The sequence below is a fragment of the Manacus vitellinus genome, unplaced genomic scaffold (genome assembly GCF_001715985.3).
Source record: "Manacus vitellinus isolate BGI_N305 unplaced genomic scaffold, ASM171598v3 scaffold_1_pilon, whole genome shotgun sequence".
Classification (NCBI taxonomy): Eukaryota; Metazoa; Chordata; class Aves; order Passeriformes; family Pipridae; genus Manacus; species Manacus vitellinus.
Window position 1 is genome coordinate 24,374,908 of NW_021939396.1, and position 17,898 is coordinate 24,392,805.

General features: G+C 37.5%; 2 protein-coding genes across 2 annotated transcripts in view; one reads left to right on the forward strand and one right to left on the reverse strand.

Annotated features, from left to right (window-relative positions):
* The window catches only part of CUNH8orf88 (chromosome unknown C8orf88 homolog), a 14,600-nt gene extending 5,295 nt beyond the window's left edge, over window positions 1–9,305 (forward strand). Inside the window, exons 4-6 of the mRNA XM_018076126.2 lie at window positions 1,186–1,270; window positions 4,752–4,858; window positions 9,026–9,305. Of these exons, the coding sequence (XP_017931615.1) occupies window positions 1,186–1,270; window positions 4,752–4,858; window positions 9,026–9,064 (231 nt within the window). The 3' untranslated portion in view covers window positions 9,065–9,305. The remainder of the gene's footprint in view (window positions 1–1,185; window positions 1,271–4,751; window positions 4,859–9,025) is intronic.
* A 3,229-nt stretch (window positions 9,306–12,534) lies between these two features.
* The window catches only part of NECAB1 (N-terminal EF-hand calcium binding protein 1), a gene marked incomplete at its 5' end in the record, with an annotated part of 54,379 nt that continues 49,015 nt past the window's right edge, over window positions 12,535–17,898 (reverse strand). The window contains 3 exon segments of the mRNA XM_018076136.1: window positions 12,535–12,785; window positions 15,898–15,989; window positions 16,981–17,058. Of these exon segments, the coding sequence (XP_017931625.1) occupies window positions 12,757–12,785; window positions 15,898–15,989; window positions 16,981–17,058 (199 nt within the window).

A 17,898-nucleotide genomic window follows, 5' to 3' on the forward strand; every position in this document is an offset into this window, starting at 1 on the left:
TAGATATCAGGAAGAAATTCTTTCCAGAGAGGGTAATTAGGCACTGGAATGGGCTGCCCAGGGAGGTGGTAGATTCTCCATCCCTGGAGGTTTTCAATATGATGGATGTGGCACTTAGTGTCATGGTCTAGTAACCATGGTGGTAGTGGTTCAAGGGTTGGACTTGATGATCTCAGAGGTCCCTTCCAACCTGGCTGATTCTGTGATTCTATGATTCTATGTAAAATCTTTGGATTTCTTTCTTGGAAAGAGCCTTTGAATAGCTAAGGCTTATGAAGACTAGTTGAACATCACAAAGCAGTTAGAATTAGCAGTATGGGCTCTCTGTTAACTTCATTCTCTGAAATACCTAGATTTTTCAGAGTTTTTACCAGAAGTTTTAGTTTAGAAATTTAGTTTAGTTTAGACAAATCAGGAGAAGACAAATAAATTTCAACCAGAGGAAATGGAAATGTGAGCAAGGTGAATAAAACATAAATATTTTGCCATTTCACAATTTGTGGTTTTAACACACCATGAAAGCTGGTGAACTTACAATACCAAGTGTTAACTGCTGTCTCTGTGGAGAAAATAGGATCTCTCCTATTTTCGACAAATGCTTCCCAAAATTTTCAGTTCTTGTCTCCTTCCCATCTGTCTCAGAATGTTGTTAAAATTCCTCAGCCAAACTTGTGGAACCTCTTCAGAGCTAAGACAAACTGTTGATAAACTGCTTTCCTACTTTCCAGAACACTCTCTTCAGGGTTTTGGGAGCTGAGGGAACTCAACATTATGCTGTAGATGCTGTTTCTTGATGCTTATGAAACCTTTTTTGCCAAGTGAGAGAATCCAAGTCCATCCTTTGGTCTTAAGGAAAGTCCTTCCTGCTTTTCTTATTCCCTAGTGTAGCAGCTTCTGGCTGCATTCTGGGTGAGATAACAGAAAAGGAGGAGATAATTATGTTCTTTTTAAAAACTAGCAATACCACTGTAAAATTCTGTGTAAAAATGGCTCTCAACTGTGTTTACCTGTATTGCTTTGTTGAACTGTTCCTTTATTGTATGTAATAAAGAGTAACAAACATTCTACAGGTTCAAATTAAACTGTGCTACAACTGTTATTTTTAACTAAGAAACTAAGAAACATACATCCCTGTTTTAATGTGCCTAAAGGAGATAAACTTCATAACTTTCCTTCCTATTTTAGTCATCTGAAATGACTGAAGTGAAGATCTTAACTCAAACTGTGATGCTCTGTCAACCAAAACAACATGAATCAGGAGCAAAAAAAGGTAAAATACTGTATGGAGAGCTGTGCCAGGATTGCATTTTCTGGATGAGAGACACCTGAAATATGAAGTGATGTGGGTTGCATTTTATTTTTTCTAATTAGCCAGTGCATTGGTAGTTTGGCTCTCTTCTGTACCACAGTTGGAGAGTAATATGAAACCTTTCTGGTTTTAACATAACACTCTAAAGAAGGTGTAAAATTTGATCATAACTGAGGTGGGAAACTTCCACTGGTAGACTTGCTTGCATGTAAGAGTGTAACTGTCTTTAAAAAAACCCAAACAAACCCAAGAAAGCAAACAAAAAACAAATGCAAGAGAAAACAGACCTCAGCCATAAAAAAATACTTTACACAAAATCCTAGTTTTGTGTAAATTGCTTGTGTGTGTAGAAGTACAGATTTGAGTTGCATCCTTTAGCCTGTTACAGGGGTCAGTCATGGCATACAGACTATTGCATGTAATCAATTAAAAACTCAGTTTTTTGGCTTACTTGTCCTACTCTTACTACAGTGGTTCTGAAAGACTAATATTTATATCATAAAAAATGAATTAATTTCTCTAATGATGAGTCCTGGGCAGGTGATTCTTGTGTCAGTACTGTCCTTAAGGTTTGCTCCTTATGCTTTTCTCTTTGTACTGCCTGTCAGTACAGGTGGAGCATTGGTAGTAGCCAAAATTTTACTCTTTTTTTTTCATTAAGCAATAATCTCAGATTTCAGATGAATTCTCACAATACTTCTCTGCCCTACTTCCTACCTAATCCTTCATTGTTAAACATGTCACAGGAACTGCATGAGTGATCCAGCTCAGGTCATTGGTTCATTGAGACAACTTCTTTTGTCTGTATCTTCCTGTATTTAATCATCCTAGATCTCCATCTGTAATCTCCAGTCTTTAAGTAATCTCTGAAGACTTGGGTTGTTCTGTTACTCTTAGAACTCAAGAACTGAAAGAATTCTATTACGTTTTATTGAGCCTTTCCTATTTTTCTCAGTCTGAGAGAGGTTGCCATCTCTCAGGTTCTTGAGCAGTAATTCTACTCTGTTGTGTGTTACTGACTTGAAAGTAAGTCCATTCAAGCTCAGATAAGTCCTTTCAAGCTCAGGTTCATTTCTTCTATTCTTAATCTTGTAGATCTGTTATAGAAATCTAATAGATTTCTATTCTTTGGATCTAGTTGGATGTCAGTTGGATGTCAAGTTCTGTCTTTTTGGTGGTGGTGTTCTGATCCCTTTCTCATCAATTCTGCTTGTGGTTGTAGAGACTATTGTGCTCTACAAGATCTTAAACAGCTTCTCATCGGATCCTGGTCTCTTGTATAAAAGTCATCATTTTGGATGTTGTTCTGTGGTTAATTGCTCTTAGATGCCTCCCTTGAGTCTACTACACAATTTTCCACAAGTGTTTTCTCACACTTATTTTCAAAGGGCTTTTGTTTGCTGATTGTTGTAATCCTTTCCTTCAGAGTAACACAACTTTAGAGGTTCTGCTGTTCAGCTGCTGCCTACAAATAAGTCTTTTGTTTTCTTCTTTTTTTCCCCTCACTGTAAAATTTCTTCTGGAACTCCTTTTATCTTCAGCTGTACTTTAAGTTCTAGATAATAATTTCCATTTGATATCTGTTCAGTGGTACTCTGCTTCCAGTTATCTGTCTCTGCAGTTGTTAAATGCAGCATAAGGTTCCCATGGGCCCACTTCTTGAGTTTTTCCACGTCCTTCTGGATGGCATCCTCTCCTTCAGGTGTGTCAAATGCACCACTCAGCTTGGTGTTATCTGCGAATTTGCTGAGGGTGCACGTGATCCCACTGGTTGTGATTGATAAAGATATTAAACAGTATTGGTCCAAATATGGAACCCTGAGGTACACCACTCATCGCTCACTGATCTCCATCTGGACATTTAATTAGATACTCTTTGGATCATAGAATGGTTTAGATTGTAAGGGACGTTAAAAGTCATCTAGTTTCTACCCCCTTTCCATGGGTGGGGGGGCACCTTCTACTAGACCAGGTTACTTAAAGCCCCATCCAGCCTGGCCTTGAACACTCCCAGGTGTGGGGCATCCACGTCTTCCCTGGGTAACCTTTTCCAGTGCCTCACAAGGAAGAATTTCTTCCTCATATCTAATCTAAACCTACTGTCCTTCATCTTAAGGCTATTCCCAATTGTTCTATCACTACATGCCTGTGAAAAGTCCCTCTCCAGCCTTTTTGTAAGCCCCTTTTGGGTACTGGAAGACTGCTGTAAGGTCTCCTCAGAGCCTTCTCTTCTCCAGGCTGAACAACCCCAACTCTCTCAGTCTGTCTTCACAGGAGAGGTGTTCCAGCCCTGTGGTCAACTTAATGGCTCTCCTTTGGACTCACTCCAACATGTGATTGGATGCAACTGTCAAACCAATTCCTCATCCAGCAAACAGTCCACCCATCTAATCTATTCCTTCTGATTTAGAGAGAAGGATGTTGTGGGGGACTGTCTCAAAGGCCTTATAGAAGTCCTAGGTTTTTAATCAAGGGAGGGAAAAAAACAAGCTATAAGTTTTCAAGTATTCTTGTATTCTTTAAACTGTTCTTTTTAAAGTTACCCACATGCTCTCCCATAGGTTCAGCAGTTATTGCAATCACCTGTGGTCAAAGGCAGAAAAAAATCCCAGTCATAGTTGACTTTGTCACCTTGTCTTTTGTCAGCATCCTACAGTCTGAGAAACAAAACTGTAGTCCATCAGGTGACTGTGTAACAGTCTTGCAGGCAGCCCATGATTCCTAAAGGAATAAACTTCTTTGTCACTAAGGACCAGAGATAAAACTTGTCCCTTCTTTTCCTAATTCCTTTCCTCTTGTTTCTAGTCTTGCTTGAGAATATCAGCTTAAAATCTGGACACAGCTAGACATGTTATATCCGACACTGTGCTGGAGTAGAGACACTGCTGTGAACTCGAACAATAACCTGCATGCTCTAAGCAAAACCCCTACTCTTGTTGATTTGCTGTAATACCCTTAAAGCTATTTCACTGGTTTTAAACTGTTTGCCAGTTTACATGCAGCACATCTCACCATTACTTTTTGGTGTTAAAAGACATCCGGCTTAATAGCTCCAAGAAAAGAGACACTTTATTTCTGTTATGTCTCCCTTAGAAATATGTACCACTTTGGTGTGAGTTAACAGATTCTTCTAGGATTTCAAGACCAGTTTGTGGTGTTTCTGTTAACTAGAGCAAGATACAGGGAGTCTGTCTCTAGTGTAAGGTTGGATTCACCTTTTTTTTCTTCTTTTGTGTTAATTTACTGGTGAAATGCTCTGTAGTTTACTACAAATTGTCCTTATGCAAGATAAGATTAAAATGACTCCTGATTTTAATACTGATTTTTATATTTCACATGCAACATTTCCACCCTTCTAGAAGTAACCAAATAATTTTTCTGAATTTCCAATGTTAATGCCTTAAACAACAATGTTGAATTTAGTGCCTTTGTATATTCACAGAAAGGATCCAATACAGCAGAGATTTCCTTCTGAAGCTTTCAAGTGTTTCTCTCTCTCAGAAGAAGCCAGAGTTTCTTCCTGATCATCCAGTTGTACTTGAGAAGCCAGTAAGTGCATTTTTTTTGCATTAAGTGAAGTTATAAAATCATTCATGGAGGTTTTGACAACCCATTTGACAGGAAACATTTTCCCTCAGACTAGCCTGCCAAGTTGGTAAAACCTTCAAAAGACAGATTGTGCAGTTCAGCTCTGTTACTTTTGTATGTAACTCCCCCAGTTGGTATTTGACATCTTACTGGGGTAAGTACCATATAAAGAGAAAGGGTTTTTTGTTTTCAGGAAAAAGATCAGGTATGTTTCCATATGTTCAAAATAAAAGAGAACAATCTTGATAAATTTCCAGCTTGGTGAAAGTCTGAATCCAGTGTTTAAGTTGTCCATGCATCAATGTACACTACAAAACTATTAATGAGCTTAATGCAATTTGCATTATCAATATATCTGGTCTATGGTTTTGGGGAGAAATCAATAGAAATGAATGATGAATGTGAAGGATATCCAGGTGTGCTACCTTAACCTCTGTGATGAAATAATCCTCAAATATTTTGTATCCTAGGAGAAAAAAATCTACTGGTTTGCATTCCACAACTTAAGTTTGGGAAAATCTTCAGGGTAAATATTATCGTGTCAAAATAGGCTACATACTAGGCTGCTTTTGAGGCTATTGGGATGTAGTTCTGCTAGAAATAGGTTCCTATTATGGAGAAATATGTCCAGATGATTACTGTGTTGGCCCCATTTAGAGGTATTTTTAAACTTTTAAAATTTCTACCCTTTTAAAAAACAAAGTTAAACTAATATATGACTATAATTGGCTTTTACTGATCTTACTTTTTATGTCTTTCTATTTGTCCTCAGGATGAAAGCTTTATTTGTTTGAAAACCTGCCTTCAGATAGGGAAATTTCTGCTCTTGAATTTCCTTACTTTCCCTTGCCCTGTCACCTGAGTTTCTAAGGGGGGCAAATGTCTATAATCTATACACTTTCACATGGTTACATTCATAGGAGAAAGGAGGACCCCAGCAGCAATTAAATCAGTGATCGAATTAACTCTAAAATTTCTCATGACATGACCAAATGGCAAATAATTGGGTAGAGGGAAAGAAGGATAGTAAAAACTCGTAGGAGCCAAGATGGATTGCATGTGTTTTGAGAGACTGTTTTGGAGGCTGGAGGATGTTCACCTGTAGCATGATGACATAAATGTATCCAGTTCTATATATATAGTCTTGTCTTTAGAAATAAGGCTATCTCATGGTTTGTGAGGCCTGCTGTTAAAGTCTTTCCTCTGCTTTATGTTAGTCATATGTTTGTAAGCCCCCACCTGCACAGGCTAGTTTGTCATACAGATACAAAAAGCAGTGAGATTTTTGATTCTATTCAGCTTCAAAAGGAGATGGGCAGACTACAAACCCTTGTTAGTCAGGATATTGTGTTAGAGTAAGGTCAAGTGTATCACTTAGCTATTGTTATTGGTGTCTTAAGCGCAAAGTGTGGGTGGTTGTGTAGGAAACTAAAGGAAAACAATCTCATTAAACAAAAGCAAAAACTTTCAGTTGATCTTAAGGAGTGTTGAAAAGAATATTGCAAGTATACTGGTCTCGTCAGTATATGAAGGTGATATTAGGTTACCAGTCATGCTTCAGAAGTTAGTTCCATATTTTGGTTGGTGACAGTCTGTTTTTCTTTTTTTTTCCTGAATTGACTAGAATAAATATTTTGTTGTTAATATAGGATAAAACTATCCACTGGTGTATTCTAGTGTTGAATGCTAGTATAGACATTGAACTTTTAGGAATTTGGGAGTTTTTTTGGAGGTATAGTAACACAAATGAAACACTTAAGCTCTGTGAATGTGGACCTTCTTAAGATGTACTTTGTATGTCTGTGTTCACTAAGCAATTTCCTCATTGGGAAGGAAGGCAAAAAAATTACTATTGCTTCCAATAGCATGGTAAGGTCTCAGTTACAGTATACAAACCTTGTTAGAATTTCTGAAATGTACTGAAATAAAAATTTTGCTTGTGGGACACATGAACCCTACCCAGTAGTCACTTTTTTATTAAGATTGAAGCAGTTGGAGACACTAAGTTTTTCTCTATGGGAATCCAAATACAAGAATCTGTGACTAGAGTAAAAGCTGAATCTTACCTTGGAACAGCTTAAACTTGACTTGGCCTGATGACTGATAGATCTTACTTTCAGGTCTTGTATATTGGTGTGAAAAGACACGTGTTGAATTTCAAGAATGAGGAGTGATAAAACAGATGTTAGAATAAGAAGGGAAAATGCAATAGCGTGAGAAGGCACCTGGAACCAAAGAAAAAAATGAAGATAAGTTCAGAACTAATTTATCCAGAAATGACAGTGATTTCAGGCTCCTAGTGCAGCACAGGGTCATCAGCATGGCATGTTAAATTGCCTGCTTTGTGTGACACCTTGCTTATCAAGACTACATGTCAGAGTTGGAGCATTCCACATGGAAGTAGAGAACAGATTGATTAATGGTGGAGAGCCTATAGGACAAGTACAAACAGCTTTAGTTTTGATGTGAAGTGTTTTCTGGGTGCTGTTTCTTTCTCATCTGTTTAGTTATGAGATGGAATTATAATCTACAGCCTTGGTTTTTTCTTTCATAAGCATGTTTTTGGTAGCTTTTAATGAATTTTCCTGGAATTGTTTGGTTTGGAAAGGACCTCTTAAGATCAGCTAATTCAACCCCTCTGCTCAAGTAGGGTCAACTAGAACAGGCTGCCCAGGATTGTGTTCAATCAGATTTCAGATATATCCATAGGCAGAGACTTCACAATCACTCTGTGGAGAGATTGCACAACGTGTTGCAGTGCTTGGTTACCCTCACAGTGAAAAAAGAATTCTTTTGGGGAGGCTGTGAAAAATGTGTCTCTTTCATTAGATCTTACTGGATGTTTCCACTAGTTAAGAAGAAAACACTAGATAAAAATCTTCTTCATAGCCTCTGTAGTTTCTAGAAAGGTGTAGTTTCTAGATACAGATTAATTTTAACATCCTGTAGAAGGACTTACATGGTAGTGAGAAATTAATTGAATGTTGCTTTTCTGAGATCTCTACAGTAAGTGGATTTCTGTGCAGTTCTACTTGTGGCATCCTGTTAGCAAGACAGTACTCTTTAATAGAGCAGTACCAGAAATGGCAGTAGAACATTTGTATCTTGATGATATAATTGTTCAGGTCTTGTTTTCAATGGAGTGTGCAAAACCATTAAATTTACTTTTCTGAACAGTTGGTGATCTTCACTTGTTCCATTATCCATCCTATTTCCTCTACACTTTGGTTTTCTTCATGCAGCAGAAATAAGACCCTGTGAAATTTTAGAAAATGCCTGTTTCTTCCTGTCATTGCCCAAGTGCTTTAAGAGACAAACCTTTAATTTGAAATGCCTGAGATGGTAATATGATTACAGTGAAAATAAATAATTTTACATATTGCTGTGGCAGCATTTTGTCCTTGAATTGTTTGTGTTTTGTAGCCATTGGTTTTCTTCATTCAGCAGATTCTGTGTGAGAAAATACCAGTGTGTTGACTGATCCCATGTCATCCATTTTTCTACAAAGCAGAGGGATTGATGAGATGCATGTGTAAATTAAGTGAGCGATGCCTAAAAGTGGCAGAAGGTGGCCTCCAGATAAATTTCTGATGACAAACAGGCAATCCTACAATATGTCAGTGACATTGTATTTTGGACCCGGTGGTTGTCAACAGTTTGCCACTGAATTAAGTATTCAGGCAGTTCATGCCTCTCTTAAGACTTTCCTCATTCTGAATTTTTGCAGTCGCTGCTGAAGTATATGCCCATTTATGACTGAAAGTTGTATTTTCAGATGAAGAAAACATCGGTAAAGTGACTTGTACAAGGGAAATGCTGTTGTTACAGTCAGTGGACTGTGGACTGCGTTTGTCCCAAAGGACAGTGACTTTTTTTGTGATATAGGGCTCAGGGTTACCTATACATAGCTCAGCGTTTGAACAGATTTTACTGTATTGACAAAGTCTTCTAGGAAAATTTTAGATTAAGTCTCTATGATTAGTGAAAAGAGAACTGTTTGCTATTAAAAAAAAATCAAATTGTTAAATGTACATGGAATAGGAAAGAGTTATAAGTGGATCCAAATGAAAACTTTGTTTAAATGACCTGTTATAACTGAAGTAATTTGAGAGTTGGTTTGTCTTACAGGTAAAGAACAAACCTTTTATTGACATATGCAAGAAGTGACATGTTGTTTGGAAGATCAGAAATCCATCAATGAAGGAGCTACATATGATGTAGGTCTTCACAATTTTTGAAGGTATTTGGGTGCCTGCAGATGGAAATAGGACCCTGTGAAATTTTAGAAAATGCCTGTTTCTTCCTGTCATTGCCCAAATGCTTTAAGAGACAAACCTTTAATTTGTAATACCTGAGATGGTAATATGATTACAGTGAAAATAAATAATTTTGCATATTGCTGTGGCAGAATTTTGTCCTTGAATTGTTTGTGTTATGTAGCCATATATTTTGCCTGACCATAAACTTTAAACCAATACTTGACCAGGACTTTTTGCTTGCTCCCAACTGCCTTCCTAAGAAATAATGATGGAACAACAAATACTGGCTGTGTCATATCTCAGATGTCTTAGGGTATGTACTCTAGTTTGTTGGGGGTTTTTTGACAAAACTTCACTTGTTTTCTTTCTTAATTTGAAATCTTCATTTTGTCACAGGATATTCCTTAATATTTTGTGGATATACATGCCTTCTTTCAAGGTATGAAGTCTCTTGTTTCACTAAAATGAGAAATCTTCTCTCATCATGGATCAGAACAGGAGATACGTCTGTGCACTGCATTCCTTAAAGTTCTTTGTAAATAATGGTCCAGTGGTTTTGACTTTGAAAAGTGAAAGCAATGGGTAAAACTGAGCAACAAGACAGATTTTAATCAAATCTTACATGGGTAAATGGGTATACCACTGCATAGTTAATTCTATCACTTTTTCCCTTAAATTTCCCTTAAATCTAATAGTGAAATGAAAAGCAGTAGTTGAGTATTTCCTTCTTCAGTTTACAGGCTTCAATAATAGTTATTTTGTATGAATATACTTAACTTCAAAACCCATATTCAAACCTACAATAACATCATTTGGGCACTGAAGGCAATTTTTTAACCTCTGTCAGAAATGATAATAAAAGCTAAATGAGAATGTGCTGAATGGCAATTGCAGTAGTGCAGAAACCTTTTGAGTTGTGTTTGATAGGCACTAGATTTCTTTCCCTAGACCATGCAAATAAATCATTTTGTTGGTTAATTTTTAATCACTGGATCTTTTTTCCAAGTAAGTGTTGAAGACAATTTCTGTATGTAGCTCTCAAAACTCTTAGGTGAAACTTCTCAAACTTCTGTATGATTCATCAAAGTGTGTGTTTACTAGTAAATATACAAAGGAGAATAACTGCTAGAAGGACATATGACCTAGTAGAACTTTTTTCACCCCTCCAGCACCTAATTGACATGAAGTTCTAAAACAGGTTACTTTAAGAATGATTTTAACTTTGTTTTTCTTTTTCATGGTGAAAAGGAAAAATGTCACAAACTTCAGTGTAATTTCACTTAAGGATTTATCCTGCAGCTCTGTCACATGTCACTGTATTTCCTTGGTTGTTATGTCAATAATGACAAAAAAAACTATGCCATACATTAGACAGACATCTTGGCATGGCAAAAGCAGTTGTTCAGGAGTATTTTGCTTTTACTTTGCTAAAAACAAGAAACTAAACTTACAGTGATGTCACTTGTAAGGGTAATACAGTTATTTGGGTGCCTTTTTAAAAATGGACAGATCAGTAGTTGCATCATGTCAGTAAGGGAAACCTTCAGACCAGTATTAAAAACATTCACTTTTGCTGAGTTACCATCAGATTTAAAGGTGAAATTTGTCTCTAACATGGCACCTAAATTTAGGTGTGCAGGTATCGCTTTCTGACATCCACATTTGTGTAGAGAACTTAGGCCTCATGACTTTTATTGTCAAAGGGCTTGATTCAGTTGCCTAAAGGTAGGCATCTGCTGTTGTCTGAGACTGTCATGTACTTTTTGGGTACTGCTTGTAACCTTGGGCTGCTAGATGAGTGGTCATGTAGCATGTAGAGCTTGTCAAGCTGTCATGAAGGTGTGAGGGAGGTTACAAAGGATGCTTTCCTTTCATTCTTGAGCTGGATGCCTCAGATACAGGGGACAACACTATGACTTGTTAGGGAATCAAATATTTCTACTTCTAGGTTTTATGGAATCATAGACTATCCTGAGTTAGAAGGGCCCCACAAGGATCATCAAAGTCCAACTCCTAGCCCTGCACAGGACAACCCCAAGAGTCACACCACATGTCTGAGAGCATTGTCCAAATGCTTCTTGAACTCTGTCAGGCTTGGAGCCATGAGCACTTCTCTGGGGAGCCTGTTCCAGTGCCCAACCACCCTCTGGGTGAAGAACCTCTTTCTAATATTCAACCTGAACTTCCCCTGACACAACTTCAGGCCATTACCTCAGGTCCTGTCACTGGTCACACAGAGAAGAGATCAATGCCTGCCCTTCCTCCTTCCCTCACAAGGAAGTTGTAACTGCAATGAGGTCTCCCCTCAATCTCTTCTTCTCCAGGCTGAACAGACCAAGTGACCTCAGACGCTCCTCATACGGCTTCCCCCCAAGGCCCTTCACCATCTTTGTTGCCCTCCTTTGGACACTCTGTAATAGCTCAATATCTTTCTTATATTGTGGTGCCCAAAACTGCCACAATACTCAAGGTGAGGCCACACCAGTGCAGAGCAGAGCAATCCCCTCCCTCGGCTGGCAATGCTTTGCCTGATGCCCCCAGGACATGGTTGGCCCTCCTGACTGCCAGGGCACTGCTGACTCATATTCAACTTTCCATCGACCAGGAACCCCAGGTCCCTGGATGTGAAGGTGATCTGGCTGCAACATCTGTCACCCCATTGATCAGCCGGGTTGATTGAGCAGATCTGACTGGCTATAGGTGGGGGTGTCCCCTTCCTCCGTCAGTGCTCCATGTGTGTCCCTTCTGAAGCTGCACACACTGTCACAGAGTGACCTCTGATGGTACTGTTTGTTGCTCAAGGGTGTACAGTAGCCCTGCTCCCCTGCTAGAACCTCCCAGTGAGCTCAAGGTTTATAGCTATTTGTGTTCTAACAGCAGTTTCTCTAATGACTTTTCAGTCATTGGAGCTGCCAGAGATCTAATAAAAATATTTTCTGAGTGATCAGGACATAGAGTTCAAAGCAAATTGGTTGTGAAATGTTAGGTCTGGGGATGTGTAGTGTCTTGACAGACAGGCAGGTATGTTTCCTCTTGTAAGGGTAGGGGCTAGAGTCTGTGAAGAGAAGATAGTACTGCCTTGTCTTCTTGTGAGCAGAAAACATCCTGTGTGAGGGAAGCTCTCTGTTAGCACAAAGAGTTGGCCCTGTGTTTATTCTCTTAATTAATGACTTACAGCATCTCTGCAGACATGTGAAAAGGTGTGCTCATGGTCATACCTCTTTCTTCTGTCAAAGGAGACCACAGCAGCATTATGTAATGATTGTTTATTAATGCAAGATTGAAACTTTTCACAAATACTTAGTCATACAAATCAAGATGTACTTCTCTGTGATAGTTTGGACTGAATATACACAATAAATATCATAGTTGTCTTATTTCAATTTTTAGAATACATCATGTCTCCGAACTAGTCACAAGAAGAGAAGGTAATAAATATGCAGTTTTCCAGATTTTAAGATGGATAAAGTGGAAGAGATCGCATCCATAATAACAAACATTATCACATCATAAATTCATAGCCCAGCACACTTGTACACTGCTATATGAATGTTGGTGTAATGAAAAACAGTGCAACATTAACATTACTTGGAACAGCTTCTAGTTGTTATTGAGGACCCACCACGATGCTGAAAGAGAAAATTTATTTATTTGTTAATATAAATGATATTTCTGGTAAAAATCCTAAATAAAATAGCCATAACATATATATAGAAACGTTAATTTATATATGCGGTTGATACTGGTGAGAAAGAATACTCAGAATACTGGGAGAGCTGAGTAGAACTGGTGGGGGCATGGCTTTAGCACAAGAATTTATATCACCTTTTGAAAACATCCAAAGAAGCATTAGCATGTCATAGGTGTGGTTGCATAGAATTAAGCACCCAGATCCTCATTCCTGTGCTGCTGCATGTGTCAGTATTTAAGCTGAGCACTGTGTCCTCTGGCTGGTTGTGTTACCTTAAATAACTTTCTTCCCTGGTGACATTAATCAAATCTGGTGGTGTTTTTACACAGCTCTGCAAATTAATAGTGTTTTGTCCCCAAAAGTAAGATAATTGATGAACATGTAAAATGTCATTCCTATAAAAGGATCTGTAATCACCAGATTATCGACAGAGCTGGAGTGAAGCAAATGTGTGTTTCTTCCCCACAGTCTCTCTTTGGCCTTTTGAAATTGAACCTTACGCAGAGAGGAAACACGAAGTGTGGAGAGAGACAGGATGGAAAGAAAGAAAGGAATTGTGACTATCTGAGATGCCAAGTGCCCATAGCAGAGGGGTGTTCTGAGCTCACTGAGTTTTGCACTACACAGTTTGGGGATTATATTCATTAACACAACTTGTTTCTTGTGAATGTATCCATAAATCCTTCCATTAATGCCATTTAAATGGAAAATATTATTATTGAAGAAAAATTATGAGAAGATACTTACGAATCTTACCTGAATTTGGGCTATGAAAGCCTAGTAGTCTCAGAAACTTCAGTGGACTAATGAATTCTGGCCCAAAAAATGCCAGTTTAACAGTTTATTTCATAGATTTATAGTGTTATAAGTGTTCGACAGTTTTCTCCTAGCTTTTGTTTTCTTCAGGCAAAGGTTCTCTAGTGTCCTCAAGGCCAGATCTGCTATGAAAATTAGGCATTCACTGAAGATGAACTAAGTGATTCATGCCACCCTGGTAGATTGCCTGAAGCAGCTGGGTCAGCTCACAGGTGTCTGAATGGTTATAATAGGTTATGGTTCCTATAAAGTGATTTTAAATTAATTTTCTATAGGTTAATACTGGATTGAACAGTCTTAAAAAGTGTTGTCTCTCTGAATCATTCTTGGCCACATAAGTGTATCCTTGTTAATTTTAATTAATTGGTGGGGTAAAGATTTTGGGTTGTAAACCTTGAATCAGGTTTAGATTACAATTTGTAATTCTTTCAGTTCTTAGTTACCCAAAGCTGTAAAAAGAGTTTGGAAGTTTCTGAGCTATGGTAGATTTGTTTCTAGAACAGAGCTTATCCGTGTGCTAATTGTGGACAGGTTTGGTGTTTTTTCTCCTGATTTTACAGTGTTACTACACTATGGTGTCTGAAATTCTTTCCTAAAATATACTGGTAGGATTTCAGCCATCATTTTTTACTTCAAGAACTTTTTCTGTCTTTCAAACACAAATAGGATTTCACAGAATCATAGAATCGACTGGGTTGGAAAAGACCTCTGAGATCATCAAGTCCAACCCTTGATCCAACACCGCTGTGGTTACTAGACCATGGCACTCAGTGCCACATCCAGTCTCATCTTAAAAACCCCCAGGGACGGTGAATCCACGACGTCCCTGGGCAGCCCATTCCAATGTCTGATTACTCTGTAAAAAATTTTTTCCTAATATTGAACCTAAACCTTCCCTGGCACAGCTTAAGACAATGTATAGACCAAATTTGTATAGATCAGTCGTAGGAAATACTTTCCATGAAACAAAAGTCCACGTCTCTGCACAGATTTCTAAATTACAGGTAATCTATAAAATTGCACAAATGACTGTGAATGCATTTATTCCCATTGCCCCAGCAAGGAGTGCACAGTGAGAAATGCTGTTCCTATGGCAACAGTCTGCCAGGATAGAGTGCTGCAGACTGAAATCCTTCTAAGCAGGCAGAGTCAATGCTTTAATGAATATTTGGAATTCAATTTCAGACACATCTATATTTAGGCATTTAAAAATAATGTTTACATTTTATGTTAATTTTACTTTACCTGTGAGTAGACTACCCTGGAACGCTCCTGGATCATATGCAGTCTAACACTCCCAACACAAAGAATTTTGGGAAAAGGCATCATTGTTTCCTACAGCCAACTTTGTTTTTTAAATTTCCCAGTAAGATACAAGATTTACAGAGATTATTGGTTCATTAGGTGTAGTCTCTTGGTACTGCAGGAATCCCTGTCATATAATTGTGCTCAGATCAGGCTCATGAGGTCTGAAGATGTCTTGGCTGGTTTCTTTTAAGGAGAAACTCCAGGTACAGGACTACTTTTTTTTTCTACTAGGTGTGGTTTTGTGATTTTAAATTTAGCTTGTACGGAGACATAGAGGAAATTAGGGTTTTATTTTAATAGATTTGTGTTCCGTAAAATAAAAAATAATTGCTCTCCTCCCTGTGTAAATATGGGACTGATGCTTGCTTTCCTTCATTCTGCACTGTCTCTTAACTTTCATTTCTAGGAAAAGGAAGATTTTGCATGCTCATTGGTTTGCATTAGGAATAATAATTTGGAATCTTTAACACCTTGTTTTTTAAAAGTAGTTTTTTAACATAGCAGGAAAAATGTAAAATAGATTGGTTAATAAACATAAATTATTAGTAATTAAGGCTCCCTTCAGGCAGTGTAAATAGGATTAAGTTGAAGTCTTCATCAGAAAGCATTTCTTTGCTTGAAAATCTTAAACAGGGTCTGTTTTACCATTCACAAACAGTATTGTTTATTCTAGATATTTTCTTAAACAGAATATGCTTGTGTATGTTTACACTATATAAAATAAAGCATTGTGGGTCTTCTTCTTGCTGATGCATTTTATATTTCTGTGGTTAAAATAAAAGCATTTGGAGTCCTTTTCTCCTCCATACTTTACCAAAGATCTGACTAAGGGTGACATTATGCAGTGGTCTTGTGTATGGAACACACTAATATTGCAGAACTTTTTATCTGGAACTAACAATTTAATGTGAAAAGTTGATATTTACCAGGGACTAGCATTGTTGTGATGAGCTCTGGAGTTTCCAAGAAATCCACATTACTTCTTTGGAATGTCTTGCTGTAATTCATTTGAAGGTGGCTAAATGTAAAAAAAAAAAAAAAAAAAAAGTTTTTTAAAGGGACTCAATTTTTTTTTTACGAGCATTAGAAATTTTACAGTTGATGCTATACAGAGATTTTGTGCTTCAAAACTTAGGCAATGGTGATAGTGGGAGAGGAGTCCAGATAAGCTGTGAAGTGCTTGCATATTATATTAAACACAGGTTTTCTTCTGTGCATCTAGCTGTCACTCTGATGCTCGTCTTGTGGTTGTGACCCAGTGTAGTGTTGACATGTGTTATGAGTGTTCTTGAGTCTTTGTGATAGGAAACCCAGTAAAACTTGGGTTTTGTTCAAAAGGAAAGCGACTGAGCTTCGAGAGACTTCTCCATCTCCCTTCAGAACAGTTTCTGTCTTCAGATCATAGGGTTGGTTTGTGTGGGATTTAACCTAAATGTAGTTAAGGACAATCCTTTTGTCTCTTCTCGGTTTCTTATCTTCCTGCTGGAGGGTAGAATTCAACTAGTAGGATTTTTAATCACTACAACTTCTATTTTGGGCCCAAAAGAGACACTCTGGGAGTCTGTTAGATGGGTTTTTGTGATGTGGATTGGGAAGCTGTGGGAGAGCTCCCCAGGACTACTTGTATGCTGAACTGTGCTGCGGGATGGCGTGTTCTATCTGTTGGCTCCTGTTTCTTTCTTTCCCATTAAACTCTGGTAATATTGCCACCTTCCTGTTCTTTTGTCTCTGATGAACTAACATCTATCTGATGATATATTTTTATCACTTTCAGACTTTTTCTGTTTTGAATTAGTTTTGTCTTTCTGATATTTTTATTTATGTTTCAGTATATTTAAGTCTAGCAATTGAAGTATTCTGAACTATTAATTGTGATATATTTAGCAAGAAATTGGTTAGCAGTATTTTAAGTAATTTATATTCAGTCTTTCTGCACAAAACCTTCAAAACTTTATGTATTACCAAAAAAAAAAAAAAAAAACCAAACACCAAACCCCCCCAGAGCTTACCTATTCCAGACATTGCTGTTCTCCCAGAACTCATAAACAATGAAGCGGAAATTACTTGGAAGCTTCTGTATGGAAATACTAAGAATTGTACAATTGAACTAATTTAATAAAACACAACAAAGTTATTGGACATACACATCTTATTCCAAACTGCCTGTAAGTAGGACCAAATGCAGTGATTTTTGAAAAAAAAAAATAAATAAAACAACAAAAGGAAAACCAAAAAACCCAAATAATAATTTTAACAAATGAGTGATCATATACTACAAATTATCTTAACTTTAAAAAAAACCCAAACTCTTGTCGTATACTTATTTTTACTTAGTAATATTTTATATTGCTACACTTAAGATGGACTCTTATTTATGAAACTCATTTTTCATTTTGCTCTAATAGTACCATATTTGTAAAGAAATGCTAATCAGTAATACATAAAATTAAATAACTGTGGTTCAGGAAAGATCAGCTAATACAGAACCACAGAATATGCCAAGTTGGAAGGGACCTGCAAGGATCATCAAGTCCAACACTTAGTCCTGCACAGGACCATCCCAAAGAGTCACACCATGTGCCCAAGGGTATCGTCCAAACGCTTCCTGTACTCTGTCAGGCTTGTGACCACTTCCCTGGGGATCCCGTTCCACACAGTGAACAGTTTTGAGTAAGTTTGTAGAGGTTGTTTCACTGAAGAATTACACAGTAGGAGTTATCTTTTTGTATAAGAGATGCATCGAAGTGTCATGGAATTTCTGTGCTTTGAAAGCAAATGGAGTATATCTACAATGTAGTGTAAAGTCAGATAGGCTGATATCTGCTGCATATACATTTTTAAAATAATATTTTGGGTACTAGTTACTTGTCCTTACACTTTTCAGCTAACAATATATCATGGATCAACAGAGTATCTGTTGATCCTCT